Source organism: Budorcas taxicolor, chromosome 8, assembly GCF_023091745.1.
Source record: "Budorcas taxicolor isolate Tak-1 chromosome 8, Takin1.1, whole genome shotgun sequence".
Lineage (NCBI taxonomy): Eukaryota > Metazoa > Chordata > Mammalia > Artiodactyla > Bovidae > Budorcas > Budorcas taxicolor.
In genome coordinates, this window is record NC_068917.1 from 75,475,706 (window position 1) to 75,494,177 (window position 18,472).

Below are 18,472 nucleotides of genomic sequence, written 5' to 3' on the forward strand. Positions count from 1 at the left end.
ATCCACACAGTCAAAGGCTTTGACATAGTCAATAAAGCAGAAATAGATGTTTTTCTGGAACTCTCTTGCTTTTTTGATGATCCAGCAGATGTTGGCAATTTGATCTCTGGTTCCTCTGCCTTTTCTTAAACCAGCTTGAACATCTGGAAGTTCACAGTTCACGTATTGCTGAAGCCTGCCTTGGAGAATTTTGAGCATTACTTTACTAGCGTGTGAGATGAGTGCAACTGTGCAGTAGTTTGAGCATTCTTTGGCATTGCCTTTCTTTGGGATTGGAATGAAAACTGACCTTTTCCAGTCCTGTGGCCACGGCTGAGTTTTCCAAATTTGCTGGCATATTGAGTGCAGCACTTTCACACCATCATCTTTGGATTTGAAATAGCTCAACTGGAATTCCATCACCTCCACTAGCTTTGTTCGTAGTGATGTTTTCTCTGGCCCACTTGACTTCACATGCCAGGATGTCTGGCTCTAGGTGAGTGAGTGATCACACCATCGTGATTATCTTGGTCGTGAAGATCTTTTTTGTACAGTTCTTCTGTGTATTCTTGCCACCTCTTCTTGTGCTTAGCTGACCTCATATTCTGTGGACACTGCAATACATATGACTCTTCATCAGCAGCCATTTTCAAGTGCCAAAGACAATTAGCCACTAGTTTTTACTTTCACAGCCCCCACACTCTGGGTGGTGACTCCTCAACATGAGCCATTTTAATCAATAAAGTTGCAGTTCTGCAGCACTTTGTTATGTATCAGTTAAAATTACATAGGCCATTGCAAGACAAAGATGGCAGAGTAAAAGGACCTTGAACTCGTATCTTATGAGCACACCAAAATCACAGCAAATGAATATCCATAAAAATGACCGGAATCTACCCAAAAAAGGTAACTCTATATCCAAAACACATAAAGAAGAAACCACGAGATGGTAGGAGGGGTGCACTTATAATACAGTCAAACCTCATACCAGCCAGGTGGGCAACCCACAAACTGGAGACTAATTATATCACAAAAGTTCTCCCACAGGAATGAGAGCTCTGAGCCCCACCCCAGGCTCCCCAGCCTAAAGGTCCAGCACTGGGTGGAGGAGACCCACAGAGCATTTTGCTTTGCAAGCCAGGAGGGCTTTATTGTAGATTGAGGGAAACAAAGGGGACAATGGGAAGGAGATTCAACTCTTGGAGAACTAAGATAAGATCTTACACACCGGAATCCAGGTCAAAAGCACTGATTCCATAGAAGCCTGGGCTAAACCTACCTGCTGGTCTTGGAGGGTCTTCTAGGGAGGTGGCAGGTGGGAGGCAGTTGTAGTTCTCACTGGGTTAAGGTGGTGGTGGACACAGTGGCAATCTATGTGAACTCTGGCTGGAGGCAGACATCTTGGGTCCTTGACACCAAGACCTGGCCCCACTCAACAGCATGTAGGCTCCAGTGCTGGGACGCCTCAGGCCAACGAACCAACAAGCCAGAAATACAGCCCCAACTATCAGCAGACGGGCTTACTGAGCCCATAGAAACCTCTAGACATGCCCCTGGACATGGCCTTACCCACCAGAGGGCCAAGACCCAGCTCCATAGACCAGTGGGCAGGCATGAGCCCCTCCTGCCAGAAAGACTGCACAAGCCTCTAACCAGCCTCACAGGGGGCAGACACCTGAGGCAAGAAAACTACGATCCTGCAGAACTAGTCCATAAATATGAGTCAGAAACTATGCTGGGATCAGGCTGGTCCCTGGCCCTTAATGATGAGAAGGGAGTATACTGCTAGACACACAGGACAGCCCCCACTGAGGGTCACTTCCCCGAGGTTGAGAAATGTTACTAAGCTACTACATACATAAGAAATACGAATAGAAATTTAAACAAAATGAGACAGCAAAGGAATATATTCCAGACAAAAGAATAAGATAAAACCTCAGAACAACTAAGTGAAGTAGAGATAGGCAATCTACCTGAGAAGGAGTTCAGAGTAATGATCGTAAAGATGATCCAAGAACTTTGGAAAAGAATGGATGCAGAGGGGGAAGTTGCAAGCAATTCTCAGCAAAGAGAAAATACAAAGAATACACAGAGTTGAAGAATAACTGAAATGAAAAGCACACAGAAGGAATCAACAGCAGAATAAATGAGGCAGAGGAACAAGGAGAGAGAAGAACTGTCTTCTAGTGAGTTGGAAGACAGACTGGTGGAAATCACTGCTGTGGAACAGAGTAAGGAAAAATAATGAAAAGAAATGAGGACAGTTTAAGAGACCTCAGGGAAAAATGTCAAATGCATCAAGAATTGCATGATAGAGGTCCCAAAAGGAGCTGAGGAAGAGAAAGGGCCTGAGAAAATATCTGAAGAGATAATAGCGTGGGAAAGGAAACAGTCACCCAAATCCAGGATGCACAGGGCATCCCATTCAGTGTTAACCCAAGGAGGAACATGCATAGACACAAAATAATCAAGCTGACAAAATTTAAAGAGAAAATATTAAAAACAAGGGAAAAGCAGCAAATAACATACAAGAAAATCCCCATAAGACTAGCAGCCATTCTCTTACGAGAATCTCTGCAGGCCAGAAGGTAGTGGCATGATATATTTAAAATGATGAAAGGGTAAAACCTACAACCAAGAATACTCTACCCAGCAAGACTCTCATTCAGATTCAATGGGAAATCAAAGCTTTTACAGACAAGCAAAAGAATTCAGCACCTCAGAGAACTCAGCATCAGCTTTACTACAAATGCTAAAGGAAATTCTCTGCAAAGAAAAGAAAAGGCCACAACTAGGAACAAGAATATTAGGAAACAGGAAAGCTCACCAGTAAAGGCAAACATACAGCAAAGGTAGGAAATCACCACACACAAATATGATATCAAAACCAGTAATCATGAGAGGAAAGGAGTATAAATGCAGAATTTTAAAAATATATTTGAAATTAAGAGATCAGCAACTTAATAATGTATCCATATAGACTTCTATATCAAAACCTCATGGTAAGCATAAACAAAAACATCAGTAATAGATACATACACAAAAAAGAAAGAGTAACCCAAATACAACATTAAAGATCATCATCAAATCACAAGACAACAAAGGAGGAAAGGAAGAAAAAAGACCTACAAAAACAAACCCAAAACAATTAACAAAATGGCAATAAGAACATACATATTGATAATTTTCTTGAATGTAAATGGATTAAATGCTCCAACTAAAAGACAAAGAATGGCTGAATGGATACAAAAATCAAGACCCAGAGATATGCTGTCTATAGGAGACCCACTTCAGAGCTAGACACATACAGACTGAAAGTGAGGGGGCAGAAAAAGGTATTCCATGCAAATGGAAATCAAAAGAAAGGTGGAGTAGCAATACTCAAATCAGACAAAACAGACTAAAATGAAGACTGTTACAAGAGACAAAGATGCACCCTACATGACCAAGGGAATAAATCAAGAAGATATAACAATTACAAATATATGTGCATCCAAAATAAGAGCACCCCAATATAAAGCAAATGTTAACATACATAAAAGAAGAAATTGAGACTAACACAGTAACAGTGGGAGACTTTAACACCCCACTTATACCAGTGGACAGAACATCCAAACAAAATCAATAAGGAAAAACAGGCCTTAAAAGGAACATTAGACCAGATGGACTTAAGTTGATATTCATACAGCATTCCATCCAAAGTAGCAGAATACACATTCTTCTCAAGTGCACATGGAACATTCTCCAGAATTTATCACATGCTGGGCCACAAAGCAAATCTTGGTAAGTTTAAAAAAACTGAAAATTGTATCAAGCATCTTTTCCAACCATAATGCTATGAGATTAGAAACCAAATCCAAGGGGAAAAAAAATTACAAAAACCACAGACATGTGGAGGATAAACGATATGCTAGTTAACAACCAATGGATCCCTGAATAAATCAAAAAATATCAGAGCCAAATGAAAATGAAAAAATGACAATCCAAACCCTATGGGATGCAGCAAAAGCAGTTCTAAGAGAGAAGTTTATAGCGATAAAAACTTACCTCAGAACAAAAGAAAAATCTCAAACAAACAACCCAGTGTTACACTTAGAGCAACTAGAGAAAGAACAAACAAAACCCAAAGTTAGTAGAAAGAAATCATAAAGATCAGAGCAGAAATCAATGAACTAGAACTACAGACTAATAACTGAAAAGATCAATGAAACCAAAAGCTGGTTCTTGGAAAAGATAAAAAAACAAAGAAAAAAGAACACCTGATGAACCTTTAGCCAGACTCACGAGGCAGGGGGGTTGGGGAGGTGGGTAGGCAGGGAAAGAAGGCCCAAAGGAATAAAATTTAAAATGATAAAGAAGTTACAACAAACACCATGGAAATGCAAAGGATCATGAGACTACCACAAGCAACTATATGCCGATAAAACTGGCAATCTAGAACAAGTGAACAAGTTCTTACAAAGGTACAATCTTGCAAAACTGAACCAAGAAGAAATAGAAAACATGAGCAGACCAATTACAAGTACTGAAATTGAATCTGTGACTTAAAAAACTCCCAAGACACAGAACTCCAGGAGTATTAAACATCTATTAAACATTTAGAGAAGAATTAGTAGTTATCCTTCTGAAACTTTTCAAAAAACTGCAGAGGAAGGAGCATTTCCAAACTAGCTCTGTGAGGCCAGCATCACCCTGCTACCAGAATCAAAGATACCACACAACACCATCTTTCTAGATTCCAGATGCATGTGTTAATATACTACATTTGTTTTTCTTTCTGACTGACTTATGGAGAAAGAAACATCAACATATATACACTATCATGTGTAAAAGATGGACAGCTGGTGAAAGCTGCTATATATTATAGGGAGACCAGTTTGGTGCTGTATGATAATCTGGAGGGATAGGATCGGGGGAGGGGAGGGAGGCTCAAGAAGGTGGGGATACATGTATTATTATGGCTGTTTCATGTTGCTGTATGGCAGAAACCAACACAAATTATAAAAACTAAAATACAAAAAAGAAAAAAGATACCACACAAAAAGGAAATTATAGGCCAATATCACTGATGATATTGAACTAGACACGGAACAACAACTGGTTCAAAATTGGGAAAGGAATATATCAAGGTTGTATATTGTCACCCTGCTTATTTAACTTACACGCAGAGTACATTAGGCAATATATTGGGCTGGATGAAGCTCAAGTTGGAATCAAGATTGCTGGCAGAAATATCAACAACCTCAGATATGCAGATGACAACCACCCTAATGGCAGAAAGTGAAGAGGAACTAAACAGCCTCTTGATGAAAGTGAAAGAGCTGAGTGAACAAGCTGGCTTAAAGCTCAACATTAAAATAACTAAGAACATGGCATTCAGTCACATCACGTCCTTCATGGCCAAATACATGGGGGAAAATGGAAAACAGTGACAGACTTTGTTTTGCTGGGCTCTAAAATCACTACAGATGGTGATAGCAGCCATGAAATTAAAAGATTCTCCCTGGAAGAAAAGCTATGACAAACCTAGAAAGTGTATTAAAAAGCAGAGACATCACTTTGCCCACAAAGGTCCCTCTAGTCAAAACTATGGTGTCTACAATGGTCATGTACAGATGTGAGAATTGAACCATCAACCCAGAATATTCACTGGAAGGACTGATGCTGAAGCTCCAATGCTTTGGCCACCTGATGCGAAGAGCCGACTCATTGGAAAAGACCCTGATGCCGAGAAAGACTGAGGGCAAAAGGAGAAGGGGACAACGGAGGATGAGATGGTTGGATGGCATCATCAACTCAAAACATGAGTCTGAGCAAACTCTGAGAGACAGTGAAGGACAGGGAAGCCTGGCTTGCTGCATTCCATGGAGTTAGTTGCAAAGAGTTAGACACGACTGAGCAACTAAACAACAAATAACTGATGAACACAGATGCAAAAATCCTCAGCAAAATATTGGCCAACCAAATCCAACAATGCACTAAAAGGATTACATATCATGATCAAGTGGGATTTATCACAGGGATTCAAGGATTTTTCAATATCCACAGACCAATCCATGTGATTCACCATATTAACAAATTGAAGAGTGAAAACCTTATGATCATCTGAATCGATGCAGGAAAAGCTTTTGATAAAATTCAACATGGATTTATGATAAAAACTCTCCAGAAAGGGGGCAGAGAGGGAACTGACCTCAACATAATAAATATGTGGCAAACCCACAGCTAACATCATATTCAATCATAAAAAGCTGAAAGCATTTCCTTTAAGATTAGGAACAAGACAAGGATATTCATTCTCACCACTTTTACTCAACACAGTTTTGAAGTCTTAGCCACAGAAGAAAAAGGATAAAAAGCTATATTGAAAAAATAATACTATCACTGTCTGCATATGACATGATACTTTACATAGAAAATCTTAAAGATGCTATGAGAAAACTACTAGAGCTCATCAATAAATTCCAATAAGTTGTAGGATAGAAAATTAATACACAGGAACCTGTTTTATTTCTATATATTAACAATGAAAGATCAGAAAAAGAAAGGAAACAATCTTATTTACCACTGCAGCACAGAGAATAAAATACCTAGGAGTAAACATATCTAAGGGGGCAAAAGACTAATACTCCGAAAACTATAAGAAGCTAGTGAAAGAAATTGAAGATGATACAAACAAATGAAAAGACATACCATGTTCTTGGACTGGAAGAATACTGTCAAGATGACCATACTACTTAAAGCAATCTACAGATTCAATGAAATCCTTATCAAATTACCAATGGCAATTTTTACAGAACTAGAACAAAATTTAAATTTGCATGGAAGTGCAAAAGATCCCAAATAGCCAAAGCAACAGAGACACCAAAGACGGTGGATTAGAAGGAAGTGCACTCGTCTTTTGGGAGAACACCAAAATCACAATTAGTTACTGAACAACCATCAACAGGAGGATGTTAGAACCCACCATAAAAAGATACTCCATGTCCAAGAACAAAGCAGAAGTGGCAAGAAGATGGTAGGAGGGGCACAATCAGTTTTAAAATCAAACCTCACACTCCCCAGAGACTTGGAAACAAACAAAACCCTGTGCACACCAGGACCCAGGGAAAGGAGCAGTGACCCTCCACAAGAGACTGAGCCAGACCTCCTTATGAGTGTATGAGTGTCTCCTGCAGAGGTATGGTGAGCAGTGGCCTGCCACAGGGACAGGGGCACTAGCAGCAGCAGTCCTGGGAGGCACGGCATATGGCCTAAGTCCTCTTGGAGGAGGTCGCTAATAGCCCCACCACAGAGCCGCTGGGTGGACAATCCACAAACTGGAGAAAAAACAAAAGACGTTCTTGCACTCTTGTGAAAGTTCTAGGCCCCGCAAGAGACTTCCCAACATGGAGATCCGGCAAAGGGGCAGGGAATCTGACCTTGATGGCCAGCAGGATTTGATTAGAGAACTTCCACAGGACCAGGGAAACAGAGATTCTGGGAGGGCACAGAAAAAGTTTTCTGCGCACCAGAACCCAGGAGAAAGGAGCAGGGACTCCACAAGTGACTGAGCCAGACTTGCCTGTGAGTGTCTGGGAGTCTGCAGCAGAGGCGTGGGTTTACAGTGGCTGCTGCAGGGTCAAGTGCACTGCTAGCTGTAGTCCTGGGAGGCACAGCATGCTGGTATAAGTTCTTTCGGAGGAGGTTGCCTTTATACCTACCATAGTGTCTATAGCCTATTATAGAGACTACAAACTCTAGGACTGGGCCACCTCAGGTCAAACTACAGGGAGGAAGCACAGTCCCACCCATCAGCAGAAAACTGGATTAAAGTTTTACTTAGCACTGGCCCTGCCACCAGAGCAAGACCCAGTTTTCCCTACAGGCAGTGCCTCCTATCAGGAAGCTTACACAAGCCTCCTGTCCTCATCCATCAGAGGGCAGACAAAATGAAAATCATAATCACAGAAAACCAACCAAAATGATCACATGGATCACAGCCTTGTGTAATTCAATGAAACTATGAGCCATGTCATGTAGGGCCACTCAAGATGGGCAGGTCATGGTGCAGAGTTCTGACAAAAGGTGGTCAACTGGAGAAGGGAATGGCAAACCACAGGATTCTTGCCTGATGAACCCCATGTCCAGTATGGAAAGACAAAAAGATATGGCACTGAAGGAGGAACTGTTCTGCTGTACCTCCCACCCCACCCCCAGGGTAGGTAGGTGTTGAGTATGCTACTGGAGAGGAGTACAGAAAAATTCCAGAAGGAATGAAGAGGCTGAGCTAAAACAGAAAGGATGCCCAGCTGTAGATGTGTCTGGTGGTGAAAGTAAAGTGCGATGCTGTAAAGAACAATATTTCATTGGAAATATTGGGAAATCCAGTATTAGGTCCATGAATCAAGGTAAACTGGAAGTGGTGGTCAACAGGAGATGGCAAGAAGGAACATTGACATTTTAGGAATCAGTGCACTAAAATGGACCAGAATGGGTGAATTTAATTCAGATGATCATTATATCTACTACTGTGGGCAAGAATCCCTTAGAAGGAATGAAGTAGCCCTCATAGTCAACAAGAGTCCAAAATGTAGTACTTGGGTACAATCTCAAAAATGACAGAATGATCTTGGTTCATTTCCAAGGCAAACCGTTCAACGTCACAGTAATCCAAGTCTATGCCCCAACCACTAATGCCAAAAAAGCTGAAGATGAATGGTTCTATGAAGACCTGTAAGACCTTCTAGAACTAACACCAAAAAAAAAAGATGTCCTTTTCATTATAGGGGAGTGGAATGCAAAAGTAGGAAGTCAAGAGATACCTGGAAAAACAGGCAAGTTTGGCCTTGGAGTACAAAATGAAGCAGGGCAAAGGCTAACAGAGCTTTGCCAAGAGAACACATTGGTCTCAGCAAACACCCTCTTCCAACAGTATAAGAGATGACTCTACACATGGATATGACCAGATGGTCAATACCAAAATCAGATTGAATATATTCTTTGCAGGCAAAGATGGATAAGTTCTCTCTACACAGCCAGCAAAAAGAAGACCTGGAGCTGACTACAGCTCAGATCATCAGCTCCTTACTGCAAAAATCAGATTTAAATTTAAAAAAGTAGGGAAAACCACTAGGTCACTAAGGTATGACCTAAATTATGATTATATGGTAGAAGTGACAAATAGATTCAAGGGATTACATCTGATAGACTGCCTGAAGAACTACAGATGGAGGTTTGTACCATTGTATAGGAGTTGGTGATCAAAACCATCCCCAAGAAAATGAAATGCAACAAGGAAAAATGGCTCCTTGAGTAGGCCTTACAAATAGCTAAGAAAAGAAAAGTGAAAGTCAAAGGAGAAAAGTAAAGATATACCCATCTGAATGCAGAGTGCCAAAGAACAGAAAGGAGAAATATGAAAGCCTTCTTAGGTAGACAATGCAAAAAAAATAGAGGCAAACAATGGAATGGGAAAGACTAGAGATCTCGTCAAGAAAATTAGAGATACCAAGGGAACATTTTATGCAAAGACGGGCACAGTAAAGGAGAGAAACGTAAGAATCTCACAGAAGCAGAAGAGATTAAGAGAAGGTGGGAAGAATACATAGAAGAACTGTACAAAAAAGGTGTTAATGACCCAGACACAGTGGCGTGGTCATTCACCTAGAGCCAGACATCCTGGAGTATGAAGTCAATTAGGCTATGGGAAGCATTAGTACCAACAAAGCTATTGGAGGTGATGGAATTCCAGCTGACGTATTTCAAATTCTAAAATATGATGCTGTTAAAATGCTGCACACGATATGCCAGTAAATTTGGAAAACTCAGCAGTGGCCACAGGACTGGAAAAGATTTCATTCCTATCCCAAAGAAAGGCAATGCCAAAGAATGTTCAAATTACCACACTATTGTGCTCATTCCACATGCTAGCAAGGTAATGCTCAAAATCCTTCAAGCTAGGCTTCAACAGTGCATGAACCAAGAACTTCTAGATGGTCAAGCTGGATTTAGGAAAGGCAGAGGCAACAGATCAAACTGCCATCATCCGCTGGATCACAGATAAAAGGAATGTCAGAAAAACATATACTTCATTTACTATGCTAAAGCCTTTGACTGTGTGGATCACAACAAACTTTGGAAAATTCTTCAAGAGATGGGAATACCAGACCCCTTACACAGGGGGTTTGCTGACAAACCTGTGTACAGGTCAAGAAGCAACAGTTAGAACCATCATGGTACAACAGATTGGTTCAAAACTGGGCAAGGAGTATCTCAAGGCTGTGTATTGTCATTCTGCTTATTTAATTTATATGCAGAGTACATCATGCGAAACGCTGGGCTGGATGAATCACAAGCTGGGATCAAGACTGCTAGGAGAAATACCAATAACCTCAGATATGCTGATAACACTACCCTAAAGGGAGAAAGCGAAGAGGGACTAAAAAGCCTCTTGATGAAAGTGAAAGATAAAAGCAAAAAGCTGGTTTAAGACTCAACATTCAAAAAACTAAGATCATGGCATTCGCTCCCATTACTTCATGGCAAATAGATGGAAAAAAATGGCAACAGTGACAGACTTTATTTCTTTGGGATTCAAAATCACTGCAGATGGTGACTGCAGCCATGAAATTAGTATTATAGTTCCCGTGATTTACAGTAGGACCTTATCTGTTTTATGTACAGTAGTAGCATGTAAGTATTGTGTATCTTCACAATTTTTTAAGTAAACTGAGATAACCCAATGAATAGCCTACTAACACTCTCCTGGCACCTAAATATGATATGCTGGGTGACAAGGGCTTATAGAACTGGAGACCCAAAGAGTGTCCACTTTCTCTGACCAAGTTATGATAATAAAACAATCTCTTAAGACCAGGAGAGTTCCTGGGAATGGTGGGAGTTCCAGTGTAGCCCTTGCTAGGTAAGCAGATTGGTTCTTGCTACAGCTGTTTGGTTAGCTGGAAGGGCAGTCCTCTATCCAGGATGCAGTTAGTGAAGGGAACATGGCCTGAATGATCATGCGGATCATTCTCAGTGATGCAGTCAATACCAGTTTACGAAGGTCTGTGGGCACCTTGGTCAGGAGCCTGAATTTTATTCTAAGTCAAGTGAGAATCTGCTGCGGAAACCTATATAGCTCCATTTCTCCTGTATATTTATCTCAAATATTTCTGCTGTGTTCACAAACGGGTAGAAGAAATAAGAGGACAGAATGAATAAACAGAAAGATGTTCAGACAAGGGAATTACTGGGTTACGATTCACTTGGAAGACTAGCATAAAAATTAGTTGAATCTATCTATTTTGGTACTATCAAGGACAGAAGGAGACAAGATGACAGAGTGTGAGGTTTTCATCTTAACCTTGATGAAGGAAACTAAGAAAGCAACCAAAGTGAGACACTTCCATGTTTTTGTCTCTGCAAACATTTAACCAAAGAGGTTGGACTTAGGGCAGGAAGAATGTTGTAAAAGAGAGGTGGTTGGGATGAGGGGTCAAATATAAGGGGGCTGAGATTTCCCAGGGAAGATGAAAAAATGAAAGTGTAGTATCAAGCGAACTGAAGGTCTGTCTCTGTATCCAGGTATACATCAGAGAAGCATCAGTGTTGAGAGCAACCATTCTGTTCCTGATTGGATTAGATTTTGTGTTTGTTTCCATGAAATTAAAAGACGTTTGCTCCTTAAAAGAAAAGCTATGGAAAAACCTAGACAGCGTATTGAAAAGCAGAGACATTATTTTGCCCACAAAGGTCCAATTCAATAAAAGCTATGGTTTTTTCAGTAGTCATATATGGATGTGAGAGTTGGACCATAGAGAAGGCTGAGCACAGAAGAACTGATGTTTTGGAACTGTGGTGCTGAATAAAACTTTAGAGTCCCTTGGACAGCAAGGAGATCAAACCAGTCAATCCTAAAGGAAATCAACCCTGAATATTCATCAAAAGGACTAATACTGAAGCCAAAGCTCTAATACTTTGGCCACCTGATGTGATGAGCTGACTCACTGGAAAAGACCCTGATGAAAGACTGAAGGCAGGCAGAGAAGGGGGCAACAGAGGATGAGATCGTTGGATGGCATCACCATCTCAATGGATATGAGTTTGCTCAAACTCTGGGAGACAAGGAAGGACAGGAAAGCCTGGTGTGCTGCAGTCCATGGTGATCACATAGAGTTAAGACACTACTGAGCGACTGAACAACAACAAAGATATTGAGAAAGAAACTGGAGCTGGAGGAATCATGCTCCCTAGTCACAGTAATCAAAACAGTATTGTGCTGGCACAAAAACAGAAATATAGATCAAGGGGCTAGAATAGAAAATCCAGAAATAAACCCATACCTATTGTCAATAATGTATGACAAAAGGGCAAGAATATACAGTGAAGAAAGAGTCTTTTCAACATGTGGTACTGGGAAAACTGGAAAACTACATAAGAAGGAATCTAGAACAGTATCTAACATCACACACAAAACTAAACCCCAAATTAATTAATGGGGTTCTAAATGTAGAACTGGATGCTATAAAACTCCTAGAGGAAAACATAGACATAACACCCTTGTACATAAATCATGACAGAATCTTTTTGGATTCATTTCCAAATGAATAGAATGATGAAAATAAAAACAAAAATAAACAAATGGGACTTAATTAAAAGCTTTTGGACAACAAAGGAAACCATAAACAAAATGAAAAGACAACCTATAAAATGGGAGAAAACATCAGCAAACCATGCAGCCCCCAAGGTCTTAATCTCCAAAATATAGAAACAGCTCATGCAGCCCAGTCATAAAACGGGCAGAAGAGCTAAACAGATATTTCTCCAAAGAAGACATACAGATGGCAAACAGGTACATGAAAAGATGCTCAACACTGCTAATTATTAGAGAACCTCAAATCAAAACTACAATGAGTTATCACTTCATACCATTCAGAATGGCCATCATCCATCAAAAAATCTACAAATAATAAATGCTGGTTGAGAGTATGGATAAAAGGGAGATATAAACTGCTGGGAATATAAACTGGTACAGCCACTACAGAGAACAATGTGGAGGTTCCTTAGAAAACTAAGAACAAAGCTACAAAAATCCTGCAATCCCACTCCTGGGCATATATTAGAAGAAAACTGGAATTCAGAAATATAAATGCACCCCAGTATTCACAGAGGCACTATTTACAGTAGCCAAGACATGGAAGCAACCTAAGTGTTTACTGACAGACGAACAAATAGAGAAGCTATGGTATATACAGACACACACACACAGCAGAGTATTATTCAGCCATAAAAAGAATTTTAAAATGCCATTTGCAGCAATATGGATGGGTCTAGAGATTATCATACTAAATGAAGTAAACCAGACAAAGATAAATATGTATGATATTGCTTATATTTGGAAGCTCAAAAAAAATAATAAGATATAAACAACTTGTTTCCTACACATGAAGGGACTCAGGCTTAGAAAACAAATCAGTGGTTACCAATGGGCAAAATGGGATGGGAAGAGGGATAAATTAGCAGGTTGGGATTAACATATACACACTACTATATACAAAATAACCAACAAGGACCTACTGTGTAGAAAGGAAACTGTAGTCAACAGTTTATAATAACCTATAAGGGAAGAGAATCTGAAGAGGACTATATGTATATGTATGGATACACATGTATGTATATGTAACTGAATTGCTGTACTGTATACCTGAATGCCAAATGATACTGTAAATCAACTACATTTAAATTAAAAAATTATATACAAATGATAAACAGGTATATTGGCCTTCATATCAATGATACAATATGGGTAGAATAAGCATTTAAAGAGAAGAAAACTATGGTTCAGGCTCACAGTAATGCTATAATTAAACGAAATAGTGAACCAGTTATATTCAATGATCCAGTCTATCTTTTTCCCCATTTCCTAACAGAAACCAACCAAACTGTCTCTCAGGATTTCTGAATTTAAAAGCTAGGTCCCTCAAACTTTACCTTTGTAGTGTTAGTGTTTCACTTATGTTGCTTTTCAGTTTGATCCTCCATCATAACATGGAACAAGTATGGTAAAAATAATGGAAATGTGTGTTGGCAGATTTTGTTATTAGATCTAAATTTCATATAAAAATACCTTGCAACTAAGGAATAAAGCCAAAATTATAAAATTCAATAAACACTTATTCAATGACTACTACAAGCAAGTTAATACATTAGGTCTTATTAATTGAAAGGGCTTTCCTGGTAAATCTCAGCTGGTAAAGAATCCACCTGCAATGCAGGAGACCCCAGTTCAGTTCCTGGGTTGAGAAGATCTGTTGCAGAAGGAATAGGCCACCCACTCCAGTATTCCTGGGCTTCCCTGGTGGCTCAGCTGGTAAAGAATCTGCCTGCAATGTGGGAGACCTGGGTTCAATCCCTGGGTTGGGAAGATACCCTGTAGAAGGGAATGGCTATCCACTTCACACAGACATGGACCTTGATATTAAGCAACTTAAAGTTCGTAGAAGTTACATTTCACTGTTGGTTTTACATATATCCTCTCACCTCAAATAGGTTATCTGTTATATAAATGCATGCATTAACATATGGATACACACATACACACACACATTAATACTTGTAAATGCATATATATAAGTATGTAGAAGGAGAGAATCACCAAGATGCTAACTTACAGATTGCTGCATACCACGTTTGTTTTAAAATATCTGTCAAATACCCCCAGAGAAGTGACATTTTCCTATTCTAGAAATTATGTGGAACAGAAAAATTCCAAGGTCCTTTCCAGCTTTACCCTATTAATTCACAGAAAATAGAAGTTCTGGTAATGTGTTTAGATCGGTATCTAATTTCAAGATTTAATTTATCAGTTGCTATATTTTATAGGTGGATATTTAATAAAGCATATCAAAGTTGCAAAACCAACCCATTTCACTTTCAGAACCTTAAGTTTTGTCATCAACCTAGTAAACTGATGTAAAAGCTTCATTAAGAGAGAGATGTAACTTGTGCTCTTCCAGAGTGTTCAATAGACTAAAAAATTAATTTTCTCTTATAACCAAAGATGATTCTTACATCAAGGACTGATCCAGAGAGATCGGCTCGTTCAAGATTTGCACAGCAGAGATTGGCGTGGGCAAGATTGCAGCGACTTAAATTGGCCATTTTGAAGTTAATGTATCGCAGGTCCAATCGAGAAAGATCAGCACCACTGAAGTTTAAACCCTAAAATTAAAAAACACAAATGGTCACAAGATATAAACCATCTGTTGTGTTTAATTTAATCACAATAGTTAAGCACCGTGGTTATAGAAGTAACTGGCAGTTCAGCCACTTGGAGTCTATTACAAAACATGATCAAATGGAACTCAGATATATAAAATCAGTATCCTTAATGGAGTCTTAAAAGTCACTCGATTTACATATAACATTAGAATGCATCCTGGCTATGCCTCATTTATGTGCAGAAGTTGCTAAAAAGATAGATCACTGCTGGTCATGCACCTGTTGATCACTATTTTTAATAAATTGTACTTATTTATTAATTCTATAATTCAAGAATGTTATATTGTTAAAAGTGAATATTGGAGTTTTTAAAATCGTTATTGCTATAACACATAAAAATATGTTCTACTGCCACTGACTGTTCATACCTAACAGCTGTACAAATAATTGACATTTTAATTGTTGGAATTTCTATGCACTACCAAAAACTGCTGTATGAGGCATAATTAAGCAGTAAAAGACTATTACATCTCTTCTTTATGCTAACCATTTTGGGACTAACTCAATGCTATGACCCACAATTAAAATATATCTTGCGTGAAAAAAGAAAATAAGGCAAGAAAAAAATTCCTAGAAGAATTTAAAACTTCCCTCACAGACTTGCTGATGCAAATAACTCATGTAAAATCTGCTTCAACTACCTGGCAACGCAATTCTGATTTGGTTGGAGTGGCGAGCAGAAACCGGACAAATTCCTTTCGAGATATGGGTGAATGATCCTCTGGTGGTTGTGAATTCTTGAAGACATATTGACAAATTAGTGGAGAATTCTAGGAGACAGTTACAATAAATATATTATTTGGCTAATGTAAAAAGAAACTTACCTTTATTGCCACTTCCAGATGTTCAATCAATGAGTCAATACCAAAAAATCTCGCTTCTTCTAACACACCTATCATAACAAAAACAATTTGACTTTGATAGAATACTATTCACCTCAATAATCCTTTACAAAGGATTCTATAAAGTTAAATCCTCACAAGTGAAATACAGGTTTTGCTGTCATTGCTCAGTGTCTGAGTCTTTGTGACTCCATGGACTGTAGTCCACCAGGCTCCTCTGTACATGGGATATCCCAGGAAAGACACTGGAGTAGGTTGCCATTTCCTTCTCCAGTGGATCTTGCCAGACAAGGGATTGAATCCACGTCTCCTGCACTGGCAGGCAGATTCTTTACCACTGAGCCATCAGGGAAGCCGTGAAACACAAGTAGGGTAGGCTATCCCACTTTATACAAGAAAAATAACTAATGTTTAGAACATATGTATAACACTTAAAAATATCTGTAAATAAAGAAGCTTTCTAAATAGTTTATATACAGCAAAAGAAAAAAACAGAAGACTAATGAATCAGAAAGAAAGCTTTCCATATTACAAAATTATTTCAGAAAACTACCTTAAATAAACCATAAGCCAAAAAAATCCAAATTATCACACATTCTTAAATAACTGATACAGTGATTTTTAAACCCAATAATAAATGGTTAGCTCACCTAATCTTAACACTTCACTGACTTTTTCAATGAAGCAGATCAGAATAAGTTTGTCACGTGTATCTTTTACTTACTGAATCAGAAAATTAAAGAAATAAATAAGCAAGCAAGCTTCAAAAAAAAAAAGTCAGAAGTATAATTTAGAAACTTTGTTATAGGAGAATCAATTTTTACAAAGAGATTTCTAGGGGACTCCAATCAGGATGCAGAATAGGACATGGAGCTCACGCTCTCCAACAAGCCTATCAAAAATTCATCTACATCTTGAACAGTTCTCACAGAAATCTTAGAATGCTGGTAGACTATCCCAAACACCCCAAATTACATGAAAGATCTCCACATAACCAGGTAGGACCAGAAAACAGAAAAAGAAATTGGGATGGTACTTGCCAGCCTGGGAGGAAGCTGTAAAGAGGAAAGGTTCCTAATCCTGAGGTCAGCTGGGACAAAATCAGATCAGGTGATACTAGCCTCTAAAGCTCGCTTTCTGTCCCAGCTGATCTCCCCACCTGTGAAGAAGCTTCCGAGGATGTAGGAAGTTTTCCTCTTTCACAGCTTCCTCCCAGGCGTACAAGTCTCATCCCAATATGAAGCAGGGCAAAGGGTAACAGCGTTGCCAAAAGAACACACTGGTCACAGCAAACACCCTCTTCCAACAAAGCAAGAGAAGAGGCTGCACATGGACATCATCACCACATGGTCAATACTGAAATCAGATTCATAATATTCTTTGTAGCCAAAGATGGAGTAGCTTTGTACAGGCAGCAAAAACAAGACCTGGTGCTGACTGTGGCCCAGATCATGAGCTCCTTATTGCAAAATTCAGATTTAAAATGAAGAAAGTGGGTAAAACCACAAGGTCCCTCAAGTATGACCTAAATCAAATCCTTATGTGGTCGTCATGAAGTCGCTCAGTCGTGTCCGACTCTTTGCGACCCCACAGACTATAGCCTACCAGGCTCCTCCCTCCATGGCATTCTCCAGGCAAGAGTACTGCAGTGGGTTGCCATTTCCTTCTCCAGGGAATCTTCCCAACGCACGGATTGAACCCGGGTCTCCTGCACTCCAGGCAGACGCTTTAATCTCTGAGCCACTGGTCCCTCAGGTATGACCAAAATCAAATCTTTATGATGTAAATCCCTTATAATGTAAACCCTTTATAAGTGAAAGTGAAGTTGCTCAGTTGTGTCCGACTCTTTGCGACCCCATGGACTGTAGTCCACAAGGCTCCTCTGTCAGAGTGGGTGGCCATTTCCTTCTCCAGGAGATCTTCCCGACCCAGGGATTGAAGCCAGGTCTCCTGCACTGTAGGCAGACACTTTACCATCTGAGCCACCAGAAAGTGACAAATAGATTCAAGGGATTAGATCTGATAGAGTGCCTTAAGAACTATGGACAGAGATTTGTAACACTGCACAGGAGGTGGTGACAAAACCATCCCCAAGAAAATAAAATGTAAAAAGGCAAAATGGCTATCTCAGGAGGCCTTACAAATAGCTGAGAAAAGAAGAGAAACGAAAGGCAAAGGAGAAAAGGAAAGACATACCCAGCTGAATGCAGAGTTCCAAAGAACAGCAAGGAAAGAGAAGAAAAACTCCCCAAGTGAATACTCCAAAGAAATAGAGGCAAACAATAGAATGGGAAAGACTAGAGATCTTTTTAAGAAAATTATAGATACCAAGGGAACATTTTATGCAAAAATGGGCACAATGAAGGACAGAAACGGTATAGAACTAACAG

At 39.5% G+C, this 18,472-nt stretch overlaps 1 protein-coding gene across 2 annotated transcripts in view; it reads right to left on the reverse strand.

The window, feature by feature from the left end:
- KCTD9 (potassium channel tetramerization domain containing 9) overlaps positions 1-18,472 on the reverse strand; it is an 83,244-nt gene that overhangs the window by 9,820 nt on the left and 54,952 nt on the right. Inside the window, exons 7-9 of one of the 2 annotated variants that reach the window (XM_052644943.1) lie at positions 16,065-16,132; positions 15,882-15,977; positions 15,031-15,180 (exon numbers count right to left, since the gene is read on the reverse strand). In XM_052644943.1, the coding sequence (XP_052500903.1) occupies positions 15,031-15,180; positions 15,882-15,977; positions 16,065-16,132 (314 nt within the window). The remainder of the gene's footprint in view (positions 1-15,030; positions 15,181-15,881; positions 15,978-16,064; positions 16,133-18,472) is intronic. The other variant, XM_052644944.1, reaches the window with a different exon arrangement.